This window comes from Malania oleifera, chromosome 7 (assembly GCF_029873635.1).
Source record: "Malania oleifera isolate guangnan ecotype guangnan chromosome 7, ASM2987363v1, whole genome shotgun sequence".
Classification (NCBI taxonomy): Eukaryota; Viridiplantae; Streptophyta; class Magnoliopsida; order Santalales; family Ximeniaceae; genus Malania; species Malania oleifera.
This window is the reverse complement of record NC_080423.1, coordinates 59,097,918-59,114,167: the sequence shown is the minus strand read 5'-3', so window position 1 is coordinate 59,114,167 and position 16,250 is coordinate 59,097,918. Positions and strand designations below refer to the sequence as shown.

Here is a 16,250-nt window from a genome sequence, read left to right as displayed (position 1 = left end):
ATCAGATTGTACTCTCACTTTCCCTCCCTCCCTCTCCCTCTCTCTCTCTCTCTCTCTCTCTCTCTCTCTCTCTCTCATGCAGTCTTCCCTTTCTTTTCTCATTCTCCCTTTCTTTTTTTTTTTTCCCTTCTTCCCTTCTCTCTCCCCTGTTGAATTCTTTTTCTGTTGTTATTCTTTACTCTCCTGCTGTTCTCTGTTCTGTCCCTGCATTCTGCCTGCAGGATCTATTTCCTTATCCTTTCTTATTTCTTCATCTTCTTCTCTCCCCTCTTTGTCTCTGTGTCTCTTAATTCTTTCAATTCTCCGTCTATTCTACAATTTTGTTGCTGTTCTACATCACATATGCAAATAGCTGAATGTTGTTGGATCATGACTATCTGAAAGCTTAAGCTGTTAGGCTGTGAGCCAGGAATGTATATCAAGACATATACACTCCCCAATACGTGTAGCTCAATTGGAAGTGGAAAGAAGCACGAACACTGAATAACACCATGATGAGAAATAAGATAAAGTTTAAACACCACACAATATATGCTGGCAACAATAATAGTAGATCGGATCTCTTATCATGGCTCTAATACAATGTGAATTGATGGCTTTAACTAGCATAAACTGTTAGGTTGTGGGCCATCAATGTATTTTTTTTTTATCAGTAAAGAGAAATTATATTAAAAAGAGGCATCTAGGGGATGCCACCCAAGCACAAAGGAGAAGAAGAGAGAAACACCCCATACTGTTAAGTGTCAAGAAAATCAAGAACTACAAAGGGGTCCCTTCCAACCAGCCCATAATGCCAGCTAGAGATCATAGCAATTTACAGGTCCCTTCAAAGTTCAAAGGGGAGAGAAACATCCCTTGAAAGGTTCTTCTGTTCCATTCTATCCACTGCCAAAAAAATAGCAAGGGGGATGAGGGAGAGAGATTTTCCTTATTTGATTTGTTCCCTTTCCAAGCCCACAGTTCATCTTCCACCGTAGCTGCAGTGACCCACTTCTGACTTGCGATGGAGATGACTAAGTGCCATAATTTCTTGGACCATGAACAATGCAGAAGGACGTGATAAACTGATTCCTCCTGCTCCAGGCATAAAAAACATCTATTGACAAGAGAGAAACCTTTTTTTTCTGAAGATTGTCCATGGTAAGGATTCTTTCAAGAGTAGCTCCATGTGAAAAAGGCGACCTTTGGTGGTGCTGCCCTGTTTGCAATCAGCTTCCGAGGGAAGTCGTTGCTGCTCTTATCCGGGGAACTGAGGTGTTTATAGAATGAGCTGACAGTGAAGTTCCTCTCTTTGCTCAAAACCCATTTGGGGTCATCAGAATTAGCCCAACAATGAGCCTTATAGAGACTGCTGAAAAAATTTGTAAGGGAATCAAGTTCCCAATCGAAAGCATTCCCATTTATAGGAATATCCCAGACAATCCCATGACTAGTGAACTCCATGTGATGGCTAAGAAGGGCATTTTGTCATATGCAAATCTAAAGATGGAAGGGAAAGAGGATCTGAGTTGGGACTTGCCACACCAAATATCATGCCGGAAGACACACATCCTCTCCATTCCCCACTTGACAGTAGATGAGAGGGAAGAAATCTCCTGTCCATTTCTAATATATCTCCCAACACTTGTACCGTGAGCTTCCTTTGAAACTTTTGGGGTCCAGCCACTATACGGAGGCCATACTTGACAGCAATTACATCCTTCTGGAAGTGTTGTTTTTTTTGTTTTTTGTTTTGGTCATGAATCCTCAAAGCAATTTCCCTAAAAGGGCATTATTAAATATAATAAGAGATCTGAGGCCAAGGCCGCCCTTTTGTAAAGGTTGTTTAACCACTCCCAATTTAACATGATATTTCAGAATATCGCCTGTGTTTCCCCAAAGGAATCTCGATTGGATGCCCTCCAATCTCTTGGAAAATGTGCTAGGGATAGGGAAAAGAGACATCAAGTAAATCAGGAGATTGGGCAAAATACTTTTAGTAAGAGTGGGTGTGCTACTTTTGACAAAAAAGTTCCTTTTACAACCAGCAAGTTTCTTTTCGAACCTGCCAACAATAGAATCCTGGATACCTTTATCCTTAAACATAGATCCTAAGAGGAGGCCAAGATAGTAATAGCGAAGGCTTCGAGCTTACAGCCAAGGATACTTGCAAACAAAGGACCACAATCTCACATTCGCATTGTAATGATTTCACTTTTGCTCAAATTTACTTTTAAACTTGAAATTGCTTCAAAACCGAGTATGTATCTTAGATTAAGGATTTGCTCTTGATCATCCTCACAAAAGTTGATAGTGTCGTCTGCAAAGAGGTGGATGATTTCCATCAGTGTTTTAAAAGGCTCAATCGAGGCTCGCCTCATAGCATGACATGCCAAAAACGCCTTGAGGCTCAATCTAGAATTTGCATTTCATGTTGAGGCTTACACATTTTTACAAAAGGCACTCCTTTTGCGCCCTTTTTAGTTGAGGCTTACGCATTTTGGGGGTGCGTTTCTCAAGTAAGAATTTGTTAAATAATTTTAACATGTTTGTATAAAAGGAATGTCATAATATGAGTTGATTTCTAAAACTCATGGACCTCAATCTTTCCAAAATAATTGAGACTTGTATCTTAAATCATGAAAATAGTTTGAACTTTATAATAGTATAGCTATCTCTTGTCATGATTTAAGTCATGTATTCAAGTTAATCATTTTTGGATGGCCAATAAGAAGTTTACAAAGTATAAATAATTTTGTTTTCTTACATTATATTTTTGATTTTCTTAATTCTTCCTTTTTTTTTTAAATACATAAAATTTATTTACATATTTGTATCTTAAAAACAAATTTTTAAAAGGCTTATGCCCCCAACGCCTTAGGGCTTAAGCCTCGCCTCCTAAGGGTTAAAACACCTCGCCTTATGCCTTTGCCTTTTAAAACATTGATTTCCATATTGTCATTGGGCCTTCCAATTTCCAATGCCAAGTCCCCTTAGAAGAAAACCTTCATTTGCATTAGTTGTCATAAGACTAGCACTTCCATGGCCATGATAAACAAAAGGGGGGAAAGCGGGTCACCTGTCTTAACCACAAGATGATCTAAAGAAACCAGAGGGGCATCCATTTACCAAAACCGAAAAAGATGAGGTTGAGATACGCTAACAAATCCATTTGCACCAAGATTCCCCTAAACCCATTCTTCTGAGAATGCACGACAGAAAGCTCCAGTTAACATGACAAAAGCCTTATCCATATCCATCTTGCACAGCACTCTTCTTTTCTCACCCTTCATGTAGGCATCTACATCTTCATTGGCAATCAAAGCAACTTCCCATGATTTGCCTACTTGCAATGAAGGCATGCTAGTGCTTCCAACAACTTCCAAAATTTGTATGTTTGAGCCTAATTGCCAAAATTTTGGATCGGATTTTGTACAAGCTGCCAACCCAGCTGATTGGGCCAAAGTCTTTGATGTTGCAAGGCCCCAAGTTCTTAGGAATTAAGGAGATAAAGGTTGAGTTTACGCTAGACACAAAATTTCCAATTCTATGGAAATCGTCAAAAAGCCTAAAGATATCTTGCGTGAGAAATTTTCAGTTCCTTTGGAAGAAATCCATATTAAAACCATCAAGACCAGGGGCTTTATCCCCATTGCAACTCTGAAGGGCTCGAGCAATTTCCTCTTCCTCAAAAGGCTTTTCAGGCCATTGTGTTGAAGAGGCTCATGTTTTCAAAACATAATAACATCAACTGTTGGTCTACATGACATTGGTTTGGTGTACAAGGCTTCGAAAAGTTGTAAATGCCATTCTTGATTTCTCCCTTGCCCACCAACATCTCTCCCTCCACTTCTGCTTTGGTAATCATATTAAATCTATGATTCGCATTTAGCTATACGATGGAAGAAATTGGTATTTCTACCCCCACCTCGTTCAACTAAAGAGCCCTAGATTTTGCCTCCATGCCATATCTTCTAAAGTGATGATATGGGGCAATATATTTTTTTTGAGGGCAATCCTTTTGAATCTGGTTTCGGCATTGAGACCCTCATTGATTTCCTTGTCATCTAGTTCCTTATTGTTGTCAAGAAACTTCTTTTTCTTAGAGTGATGTTGCCAAAAACATTATTATTTTTCTTTAAGCAATTTCAGCTTTGGGGCAACCATAAAGCTGGCCTTCCCTTCAATTTGCAGCTCAAGCCACCATTTCTTGACTTTTAAAAATTCCATGTTTAAACCACATGTTCTCAAAATGGAAAGGGGTTGGTTCCAAATTGATTCCCCCCGTGTCAATTAGTATTGGAAAGTGGTCTGAGATTGGGCAAGGAAGCAAGAATTGTGTTATATTTGAGAAGTGTTCTTCCCAATCAGAGGAAATTAAGAATCTACCAATTCTTGAGGGTGGCCTCGAGTTTGACCGCGTGAAAAGGCCACCAACGAGAGGGAGGTCAATGAGAGCATAAGCATTGACAACATCATGAAACTTGTGCATCCAAATATATTAAGAAAAAGCTCCATTCCTTTCGTAAGGATAAAGGATCACGTTGAAATCACCCCCAATGACCCAAAAGTTTACCCATTTGTCTTAATTTCTACCAGCTCTTTCCACAAAAGATGTCTAGAAGGCCCTTCATCTATGCCATAGACCCCCATTAAGTTCCAAACCAAATTATCTTCAAGACTCTGGAGCAAACAAGTGACCGAGAAGGTATCGATGGAATGATCTAGAAATTCCACAACTAAGTCATTTTCCAAATAATGAGAATGACTCCCGCATTATCTGTCGTGATCAACGCAATCCATTTACAATTCTTGCCATAAACCAATGTTTTAGAAGGCAAAGGTGAGGCACTCTAACCCTTGAGAGGCGAGGCGTAAGCCTTAAGGTGTTGAGGCATAAGCCTTTTGAGATTTTATTTTTAAATAAAAATATGTAAATAAATTACATATTTTAAAAATAAAGAAAAATTTAAGAAAATAAAAAATATAATGTAAAACAAAAAAATAAAATAAAATTTGCAAACTATTTGTTGGCCATTCAAAAAAATTGCTAACTTAAATTCATTACGTAAATCATGATAAGAGATAGCTATAAAATTACAAAGTTCAAATTATTTTTCAAGATTTTAAGATATAACTCAATTGTTTTGGAAAGCTTGAGGTTCATGAGTTTTAGAAATTAACTCATATTATGGCGTTCCATTTATATGAACACATAGAGTTAATATTTTCTAGCCAAATCTTACTTGAGAATCACACACCTAAAATGCGTAAGCCTCAAGTGACAAGGTGCAAAAGGCACGCCTTTTTGTGTAAATGCGTAAGCTTCAGTATGTAATGCGTTAGCCATTTTGCGATTTGGTATTTTAGATTGAGCCTCAAGGAGTTTTAGGCATGCCTTGCCTTGAGTAAAATGCCTTGAGGCGAGCCTTGATTAAGCCTTTTAGAACATTGCCATAAACGATTAACCAACATCCATGGAATTCACCTTTGTTTCCCAAAAACAAAGAACATCCCCTTTCCAGTCATTGAGAAACGATCCGATAATGCATCTTTTTGTTTCGTTATCAAGTCCCTTCACATTCCATGGGATTAACTTCCTCAACATGGGATTAGATCACCAACTCGGCCGCTTTCTGCCACTCCAGAATCAGAGTACCTTCCCAGCTTGTCATAGTTTACCTAACTTGTGCCTTTCAAGTGGAAGTTACCTTAATGTTTTTTCCCAGAAAATGTTCTTTCTTCTCTATTTCCACAAATAATTGCCTCTCTTTTTCCTCAGAGCCATTGAAAGATATCCCGATGGTTTTACTCGCCAAATTCAATTCGTGAAGCACCCAATTAGACACCTGCAGATTGAAATCAGTGCTAACAAGTCCCAATTCATTGAACTTCCTCAAAGAGGGAGAGGGGGAATTGTCATCAGCAACCAATGGGTCTAAGGGTGCTGCAGGGATGATAGCCAGAGCATCCACCTCAGAAACTTGATTGAGAGGCACACCAGAAGAGTGGTCAGCAGCCAGAACAGGGCAGTCCTGCTCCATTGAGCCTTGCTGGACCTGCTGAATGTTAGAAGACCCAAAGAAAAGGCCACAGATGGAGGGCGGGGGGGGGGGGGGGGGGGTGGGGGAAGTGGGGTGAAGGCAACTGACTTAACAGGCGGGCGCTTGGAGAGGGGGGGAGGGGCAGTGGAGGCAGACTCTGAAAGTTGGGGGCTGAACAAGAAACCACCTGGGCTTGAGCAGGAGGGGCTCACAGCAAGACTAGCCCCCAAATCCTGCAAGCTTGTGCAGGGTAAAAGGTGAACAGAACCAAGCCTAGAAGATTCAGAATTTGGATGGGAGATCCATGGCAGCCTCATGGACGCCCCCAACTTTCTTGACGACTCCCTTCTTAATGACTCATTGCCCTCCTTAGTTATGTAATTCTTTTCTTCTCTTAATAAATTTCTTTATCTATTTTTTTGAAAAAATGCCAAAGGTTGAAATAGCACTACTTTTTATGTAGTCTGGTTTCACTACCCATTAAAATTTTTTTTTCTTTGAAGTAGTGAATGTTGTCTTGAGTAGGATGTTAAATCTAGATACACACATGCTGGTCTGTCTGGCAATCTCCTCTTAACTTCATACTCTCTAATTTGAGGGAATGCCTATGGAGGAGCGTGTGCATGGGCTTGTATATATAAATTAATTATTCATAATTTACATTATGCATTTCTGCATGCACTGGAGCACATATTGGAAATTCTACTTCTTCAGATTGCTATTTATTTAGAATGTCTAGAATTCTAGCACTTCTGCGTGTATGTGTGAAAAATTTCTCCAACTAACTTATCTTTTTAAAATGCTTTGTCTTCTCCTTGGATTGCCCATAATTTATTGTCTTGTGGTATTTGAGTTTCATTATTTGCGGATGTAGTGCTCTGGTGCCAGTTCCTTCCCTGTTATTTAGTGGGCATATGTGATTGCATGCCAACCACTTGCTTTCAATTGTTCATTTTACTTTTAAAAAAAAAATAATAATCTCTTAATTTGGCAATCTACGGTTGGAATTTGCCAAATAAATGGTTTTTTTCAGGTGAAATGTTGGCAAATTCGACGGCAGACTAAGGCTCCTCAAGCTGCAGGGACCATTCATTCGGACTTCGAGAGAGGATTCATTTGTGCTGAGGTTGTCCTTGCTTCTCTATTTCAACTTGACTTTGCCAATGTCTTCCTTTGCTCTCAAGAGGGAGCGAATGCATATTGCAATTATTTCCTTTTGTTTAATGATTGACTTGTGCCATTTCATTTGTCCCAAAACTTTTTCAACTGTCCTGGTAAAGAAATGCTTGAGTACACATTTCCAATACTAGGACTCCTAGTAATTCAAACTTGTGTTACAATAGTTCAAGGCTCTTTTATAGTAGGCTTCAGGTTTCAAGAGGCATTACTAATCTACAAATTTTGACCTTAAAAGCATGTAAATTTCTAGGGAGTGGGAGCATATTGAAGATTCCAGTGACTTGTCTACCAAATGTACCTAAATTTTCCTTCGGACTGAAAATTAAGTAACTAATATGCCTCATTTCTCACATACTTTCAGAAAGTGTTTCATCATATGATATTATCATGGTGAATATTGTTTAATAATCTCCTGATAGCATCGTATATGTTAAAATCAGATGGCTACCTATTATGTGCTGACTTAGATTCATGATGATGATTAGGTCATGAAGTTTGATGATCTAAAGGAACTGGGCAGTGAGGCAGCTGTTAAGGTATATGCTTTAATCTGTTGAAGCGTTTTTGTTTTTATTTTTTGGTCAACTACAGAATGATCTTTAAGGAGGCTTACAACCATGCATAAACATAAGCTTTTTTAGTGGTGAAAATGAAAGCCTTTAGAGAAGGAAGTTTTTGGATGTTTAGACCTTTGGCGTGAATCAAGAGATGCATGCTAATGATTCAAGGTGTTGAAATGACCTTGGCTCAATGATACATTTTTTAGCCTGGTTGAAATGGGATGATGAGCCTGGGCTCAAGATTAGTTTTTCCTCTTTTTAATAAATTTTTTTCTCCTTTTTTTTTTGGTGAAAGGGGGGGAGGGGGGCTTTGCTGATCTAATAAAGTAATAATTCTTTGTAAATTTCCTATTTTACAAAGCCAAAACCAAGGATTTTGAGAACCTTTTGATGTAGTTTCCTGTGGGCATAGGGAATTATTTATTTTTTTATTTATAGTCGGATGGGCACTGGGAATTAATTATATTTCAATTTTTTTTTATTTAGGGTATATTAGGATCATATCTTTTACCATTCTAGCATATTTACCCTCACAGGGTAGTCCAATGGTTAGGGTACTGCAGGATCAGTTATCAATATGGACTTTCTAGGTTTAATTTCTTGCAGAATAAAACCCATATTTAAGTGGACGCCAATGGCGGGGGATTTCTGCATCAAGTGTCCCAACAGTAGCCAGTCCATTTACAGCTGCACCCCTTTGTTACCACTTCAGTTTTCATTTAGGTGATTAATATTTTTTTGTTTATTTAGGGGCTGTTTGGTGGGGCTGGGCATAGTTCGGTTAACTGAACCATACCCTTCAAACTGTAACCGAACCGAAGTTTTGGTTTGCCAGAAAGTGCCAACCAAAAGTGAACCATTTTAAATGGTTAACCAAAATTCAGTTAACTGGTTTTTAGGCCAATATCCAATGGTTAACTGAGCCGAGCCAAACTGTTAGATTCAATTTAAAATTTTTAAAATTTTAAAGTCATTATAAGTTGATATTTTTTTTCTTCCATTATTATCAGCTTGTAAATTTTAAAGCTCAAATATTAAATTTCGAGCATCAATAAGAAGTCCTAAATTTATAAATTTCAAATTAGCATGCTAAGCTTAAAAACTCCGCTCATGAATTAAATATAAGCAAAATCTATAATCCAAGTTCAAATTTAAAAAAAATAGTATCAAAACAACCTACCCAAGTTTTAAATTGTTATTAAAAACAAAAATTTTAATTTTAAAATTATTAAAATTCTAAATAATTTATAATTGCATGATATATATTTTATATATCTATAATATATTGTTTTGGTTCATTTAATCCGCGGTTATTGTATGCGCTCAACTGAAACTGAACTGTTAGCTGAAAAAATTTAAAATTCCGAACTGAATAAATAGTTTACTGGTTTTCAGTTTTTCCTGCCTGCCCCTACTGTTTCTTATCATTGTCAAAAATTATAAAAATTAAAGCTTGAAACAGACTGAAAAGAAAGAAAATTGAAATTTGAAGACATGGTTAATATTCTCCAAACCAAAATAAACTAAAACCTAATTGAATGCATGCTCGTTTTGCTCATGGACCAAATAATTATTTTTTAAAAAAAAGAAATATGATCGGAATAATGAAAATGAAAATAAATGTTAATTAAAAAATATTAAAATAAAAATAATTTATAATATAAAATTACATAAATGAGTTATTATCTATTTAAACATATTTTTGAGACTTCAAGAACAATCCTGTTTTCTAATATACAAATGAGTCGGAAATTAGCAATGTCAACTTGTTGCCACAATAGCTGAAAACAGGAAACTGAAAATGGAAAATGCCACATATTTCTTCACGTATGTGACATGTTATAACTCAAATATGCATGGTTTGCAATTTTAACTTAAATCACTCTACCTTCATTGCCCCTGTAGTTTTGTTTCTACCAAATTGCCCTTACCACCACTGCCATTATCCCTTGCACCTTAGTTATTGTCCTATCAATGTCAGAAATTTGAGAAAAAAGCTTTTTTGAGACACCGCCATGAAATTTGCTCAATTGCACCACAAATCAGTAGCCAACTGGGATTTTTCCCAGCAGCTAATCACATCAAGAAAGAGGAGGAGAAGTCATTGCCATCATTTACGTGAACGCTATTTTCTAGACATCCACATCAATTTGTTGTTGTGGCATCAGAGACCCAATATTTATATACAAGCCTCAACTGGAGCTCTGTCGTTGTTGTTGAGCCTCTTTATCATTGCCATCAGAGGACTTCCCTTTTGACTGAACTATGAACCTTGCATCAAGTTGTATCTCCCTACAACTATAGAAAACAAAAAAGGAGGAATTTGGTGCCCTAATGCAGCCAAATTGAACGACTGAAACTGCCTTGAACTTGCCCAATTGAATCAGTCTAAATTAATCAAATCAAATGGACTGAATCGCTTTGAAACAGCTGGAGAACAAAAAAAATAGGACAAATGGTGACCAAGTATCGGTATGATTTGATTGCTTGTGCATTGCTAAGATCCATGAAGTAACACCTAATGTATGTTTCATAATTCTTAGGTGGTTCCTTTTCAAATATCAAATTCTCTCTTTGTTCAATCAGAAATTTGATGATCGAGTCCAAGATTTCACTCTAAAAGGGTGTGCCCGGCCCATAAAGGCTCCCGACTTTGTGAGGGTAATTGGAGAGTCATCACAGGGTACACAGCCTTACCCCTACTTTTATGCAGACAGGCTGTTTTTTTGGACTCGAACCCATGGCCAACTGAGCACAAAGGAGCAACCTTACCGTTGATCCAAGGTCCGCCCTTGAGTCCAAGATTTCACTCTTTAAGGCATTATTGATTTGGATTGAGAGCAAAAAAGGACTTGCTGAACCTGATGTTCTAGTAGCCCAACCAAACAATATTTATATCCATAATAATATTTCTCCTTTGTTGCAAGCCTCTACTGTGTACGGAGCCAGATTGTGGAATCTGGATCACTTTCCCTGAGCTCACATGAAAAGAAGATGGAGAGATTTTCTTCAATCAAATCAAAATATGTTTAAATATTGAGGTCAATGAGGTGGTCAACCCGAAGAACAAGTTGGTAGACATTTGTCTCAAAGGCTTTGCATGTATGGCATAGTCTAGTTTGACTGAGTGGAATCTACAAGGCATATGATTTTCACCCTAACAGAACAAAATTTTCACCCACAAACATTATTGATCTGGAAAGAAAGAAAAAATAACTTGAAGAATTTGATGCCCCTATGAGTAGTCCATGTACTTTTCATGCCCATAATTATATACACTCTGACACAAGCCTTTAAAGTGCCAATATGGAATTAAGGTGACTTTACCTGAGGTCGCATGAGAGAGATCCAGAGATGTTGAAATGGGTTCGATCAAAACGATAATATCTCTACAGGTGTCCAACTGGAAACAGTTCGTCTGACAATTATTAGTCTCAAGCAGAGACTTTTAAGCTTGCTCCGATCACTTTTTGGAATCTTTTGAGGCATATGAGGGAACAAAAAATCATCCTTGTTATGAGTGAGAGATCTACTTGAATTGTGTCGAGTGGCTTGACACAGTAGTGGCAGCTGGTCTGACAATTATTAGTCTCAAGTGCAGACTTTGAAGCATGCTCCAATCACTGGAATCTTTTGAGGCATATGAGGGAACAAAAATTCATCCCAATTATGAGCGATAGATCTACTTGAATTGTGTCCAGTGGCTTAACACAATAGTGGTATTTGCACCTGCATGCTTGAGTTCCATAGATTGGTTGTGTGATGTTCTTTTGATGAAGGCAAACAACATACTATTTGATACACAGCGGGACTTCACTGTGGATTACACATTGCGTTGCAGTCTTATGACTTTAAATCAGCTGGTTAAGTTGTTGCTTTTGCTAGGTTTACTGAGAAAAACAGCAAATATTAGAAGGATACTTGTATCACTTCCACATGATCCACCTCCTGCTTTTGCCGAGTTGCATAATTTGAAGTGGGTTAGACGCTCTCCAACTAACTGCCATAATTGTTGACAAAAGGGATACTCTAATTGCTGTTATCCTGGGTGGACTCATGTTGGCCATATGGAGACTTGTATATAAGAAAGATGGACTTAAAGATTGTAGAGAGCACTACTAATAATCAAATTGTGGAGGCATGAGTATTTTAGGGATGAAGATTAAGATGAGGGTGATATTACCTGATTGGAGAGAGCTCTAGACGATGAAAATTGAATATTGAAGATGAAGAGGGTAATGTTTAGTACCATGCATGTTTGCTTTAACTCGTAGCCAAGTTCCTTTTTTCAACTAGGGGAGATTGATACAAGCAACATAGAGAATCAATTTTATTTTTTTTTCATTTTTTTTTAATTTAGAGCATTTTTATTGGTATCATGTCATTAAAATTCTTGGATGTTTTTTAAGAAATTAGTAATTCAGTTTATTTAGTTCTGTAAAAGTAGTTTTCTTATTTTCCAAGCATTTGAACCTATAAGAGGCTTCCTATGTGCCAATTCCTTTGGGGTGGATTACAATTATTTTGTGCGGATATTGGTCATGCACCACCTTGTTTTGGTTTTTTTGGTTTTTGTTTTTATAAATTTCCTAATACACAAATCAAGATGCTTCTTCATATGGGTGTTTAATTAATGTGTGGATTTTAGCTTGTCTTCTTGGCTTTGGCTCACCCTTATATTCTATTGGCCCAGAGAGCAACTGAAGTGAAAAAAAAAAAGGGCTGTGGTGGGGAGGAAGGAATGGATTGGAGCTCAATTTTTTATTTCTTAAAACAATAGAATAAACTACACCAAATTTTAGAATTGTGACCACAAGGCAAACTAAAAATAAATAGGAGACAGGAAGAATAGTGGTTGGCTTTCAACTTGGAACCTTTGTCCACTCAAGTAGATCCAGTGGGCCTTCCATTATTTCGATATTCTTCACACCAGTATCTAGCCTTTTACACAAGTCTTGTTCCCTATGAATATCGGCCTCTTACATAAGTAGTTTCTCCACAGGCCACACATGTCAGTCGCTCAACTTGACCATAAACAGCACAAGGACCATTCTTCTGCAGTTTCTCTCACTCAAGAACAAAACTGAAACTTTTCACAACAATATCAAGCCTCTTACATCTGTCCATTTCTCCATAGACCACCTAGGAGTCGCCTCTTCAGCCAAGATCCTTGACATTAAACAACACAAGGACTACCCATTTTCACACCAATGATACTTTTCACGCAATATGCAGCCAACACAAGTACTAGATGGCCTCACTCATTCTCTCACTGGGAACAAATAGCCCACACCTAAGGTATCTTTGCAATTTTCAGTACATCACTATGTCACGAGCTAAGCTTGTTCAGGGCATTGTGCTTGCTTGTGACCGCTTATCTCGTGTGCTTGTGATGGGTTTCCATCATGTAAATACTAGTGTAGGGTTATTTTCTGCTAGTGGTGTCTTTGTATGTCAAATAAGGCAGTATGACTCCTCGGTCACTTTGATGTTTCCTAGTGTCAGGATGATAATTACATAAAAACCTCTTTAGGGGAGGGTGAGTGTTCATCAATCATTGTAAAACTCACTAGCAATTGTCAACGTGCTCCTTGCCTCCCTCGCTAAGTACACCATGTCAACGGAGGATTTGTTAATCAATTACGTTTGCTTCAATGTTTACTGCTTGCTTACCACGACTTTCATAAATTGATTACTGTTTCCGCTGCTATCTGAATGAATATTAATGAAAGTGCTTCGTGGATGAATGTTGGTAAACGATAGGCTAGCTAGTTAAGCAAGAGTGCTTTAGCTAGTGCCGCATGGCCTATCACAAGGGTGTGAATATAGTCGGGCCGTGACACTTGAGCACAAGGCCTGATTAAGTATGAACTAAGAAAACCTTTCAGAAGGCGGATTAATCCCTCTTGAAGAACATGTCTCGCTCAAATAAAATTGGTTAAGCTCAAACCAAGCACAAACTGCAGAATTTTTTCTCTGCTCCTATGCACTTTGGCTTGGCATAAACTAGGTGTATATGTATAGCCCAAGACTCCCAACAGTTTGATAACAATTGAATTGCCACAATTTCATTTCTAACATTTAAAAGTTTAGATTTGAGAGTTGCACTATTTGAAATACGAGAAGTGAGTGAAATAATTTGGAGCTGGCTATAAGCGACCAGTTAATGTCTTGAATTGATTCAAATAAGTTTGAATCTTCTCATCAATAATGTGAGGGCACATGTATTTTGGACAGATTTAACTAAGATGAATTCAATAATTTTCATAGCACTAGAGTAAATAATAGTTTTAAACATAATCATAAAAAGATGAATTCAGTCAAATTCTATACATCTGAGGGTGAGTGATGTCTTTGAATGGAGTCAAAAAGTAAAAACTTAGATAAACTTCTCAAATGCAATTAATTTGTCAACTGTGCTCAAATAAAATTGGTTAAGCTCAAGCCAAGCACAAGCCTGGGAGTTTTTCTCTCTGCTCCTCTGCATCTTGGCTGCCATAAGCTTGGTGCCTATGGAGCCAACACTCCCAACAGTTTGATTACAATTGAATTGCAAAATATTACAATATAGTTTCAAGCATTTAAAAGATGAGATTTGGAGATGCACATTTTGAGATACCCGAAGTGAATAAAACAATCTGGAGCTGGATATAAGCGCCTTTTAATTTTTTGAACCAATTCAAATAAGTTTGAATCTTCTCACTTTAATTTAATGGTAACGCGAGAGTAATGCATTTTGGAGAAATTTAAATGAGTTCAACTAATTTCATAGCACTAGAGTTAGTAAAAATAGCTTTAGAGCTGGTCGTAAAAAGATGAATTTAATTAAACTAGATAACATCTGAGAGAGCAATATCTCTGAATAGAATAAAAAAAGAAATGAATTAAATCAGCTTCTCAAATACAACTAATCTGTCAATCATAGAGTTGATACTTCACATTTAAGCAATTTAACTATGGGCCAGAAAGATCAGATTTGGACAGGTATGTACATATATAATGTCATGCTGATTTCAAGTTTCTTTCGAGCACAGTTAAGAAATTTTTAGTTTTTTTTTTTGAAATAATGCCCAAGGCCCTTTGGACACTCGACTAATCCATTGGGATAATAGGTCCGCCCCTCTACCTTTTTGCATTTAAATACCAAGGTATTATTTCAAATGGAAAGCCTAGCCCCCAAGACTCGAACCCTGGGCATTTAATCAAGAGAGTCTTGAGAAATTTATAGTTATTAGTTTAAACATATTATGGTTGGGTATAGGCACAAATAGAAATTATACAAAACCTTGTAGTAGTGCTTCCTAATCCCTGCCACATATAGCTCCATTGTCAACGTAAAATCCATTTCATTGAAAGTGATTCAAGTGGGGCTGTGTTAAGATCATACACGGGCTATGTTAGGTTGGGCTGTATGGTGTGATTATATAGTAATGTTGTATGATGAATCAGTGATTATTTTGTAGTTAATGAGCTTGACTTGTTAATGATAGGAAAGGAACTAAAAATGTCAATTGGATTTATATAAAGGATTGCTTCATATCTTATTCTCTGTTTCATAATTTTCTCATAGAGAAAAATACACTCTCCTCTGTTGCGTAGGCTGCTGGGAAGTACAGACAGGAGGGGAAGACATACATAGTTCAAGATGGAGACATAATATTTTTCAAGTTCAATGTTTCTGGAGGCGGGAAGAAATGAGACACATGGTTGATGCAGAGTCGTACTGAGACAGGATGAAGTGAATTAAAAAAAATTTCTTGGGAGTTTTTTCGATATTTAATCTGTAAGGTTGAACAATGAGAAAACCCTATTCATGTCTCATTTTTGTTGCAGCCGTGTAAAAACCTAATTCTTATTATATGTTGAAATTGATAAGTAGAGCGATGAGGAGCCAATTAGCACGATGAAGAATCAATTAGGGACAGGCAGTGTGCTAATATTACCCATCCTTTTATACTTAAATGCAAACCTCCTTTTACACTCACTCATAATGCGCTGGTGAGACATATCTGCTAGTAAACAAAAATTAAAGCTCTGAAGTACTCGTGGAAAAAAAAAAAAGAATAAAGAAAATGCACGCTAACAATGCAAATTCGGCAGGTTCCTTTATGTTTTCTTTGCGTCAAGAGGACAAGTGAATGAAACAATTTTGATCTTGAGGCTTGAAGGGGTGATAATTTGAAGAAAAACATTATGTTGCTCCAACATAAACCTATTAAATATTTTTTGTAAAGTTATCGATAAGATTATTAACTTTGAAAATGGTGAGTTTGGTGTTCTAAAAATCTGATTTAACCTGCAGATCTGGTTGGATTCAGATTGGATTGATCCGAAAAAAAAAAAAAAAAATCAACAAAAATTCTCATGGCAATATTTGTAACCTAATTTTAAAAAAATGTTATAGCAAGAGTATTTATTGTTGAAGATCAGAATTATTTAGAGTTTCTTTGGATATTCAACGAATTCATTCGGATAAGAATTATTATAA

The 16,250-nt window shown here is 37.1% G+C and overlaps 1 protein-coding gene across 1 annotated transcript in view; it reads left to right on the top strand.

The window, feature by feature from the left end:
• Positions 1–15,746, top strand: part of LOC131160340 (obg-like ATPase 1) — a 78,849-nt gene extending 63,103 nt beyond the window's left edge. Inside the window, exons 10-12 of the mRNA XM_058115932.1 lie at positions 7,057–7,149; positions 7,688–7,738; positions 15,362–15,746. Of these exons, the coding sequence (XP_057971915.1) occupies positions 7,057–7,149; positions 7,688–7,738; positions 15,362–15,460 (243 nt within the window). The 3' untranslated portion in view covers positions 15,461–15,746. The remainder of the gene's footprint in view (positions 1–7,056; positions 7,150–7,687; positions 7,739–15,361) is intronic.
• Positions 15,747–16,250: the final 504 nt, after the last annotated feature.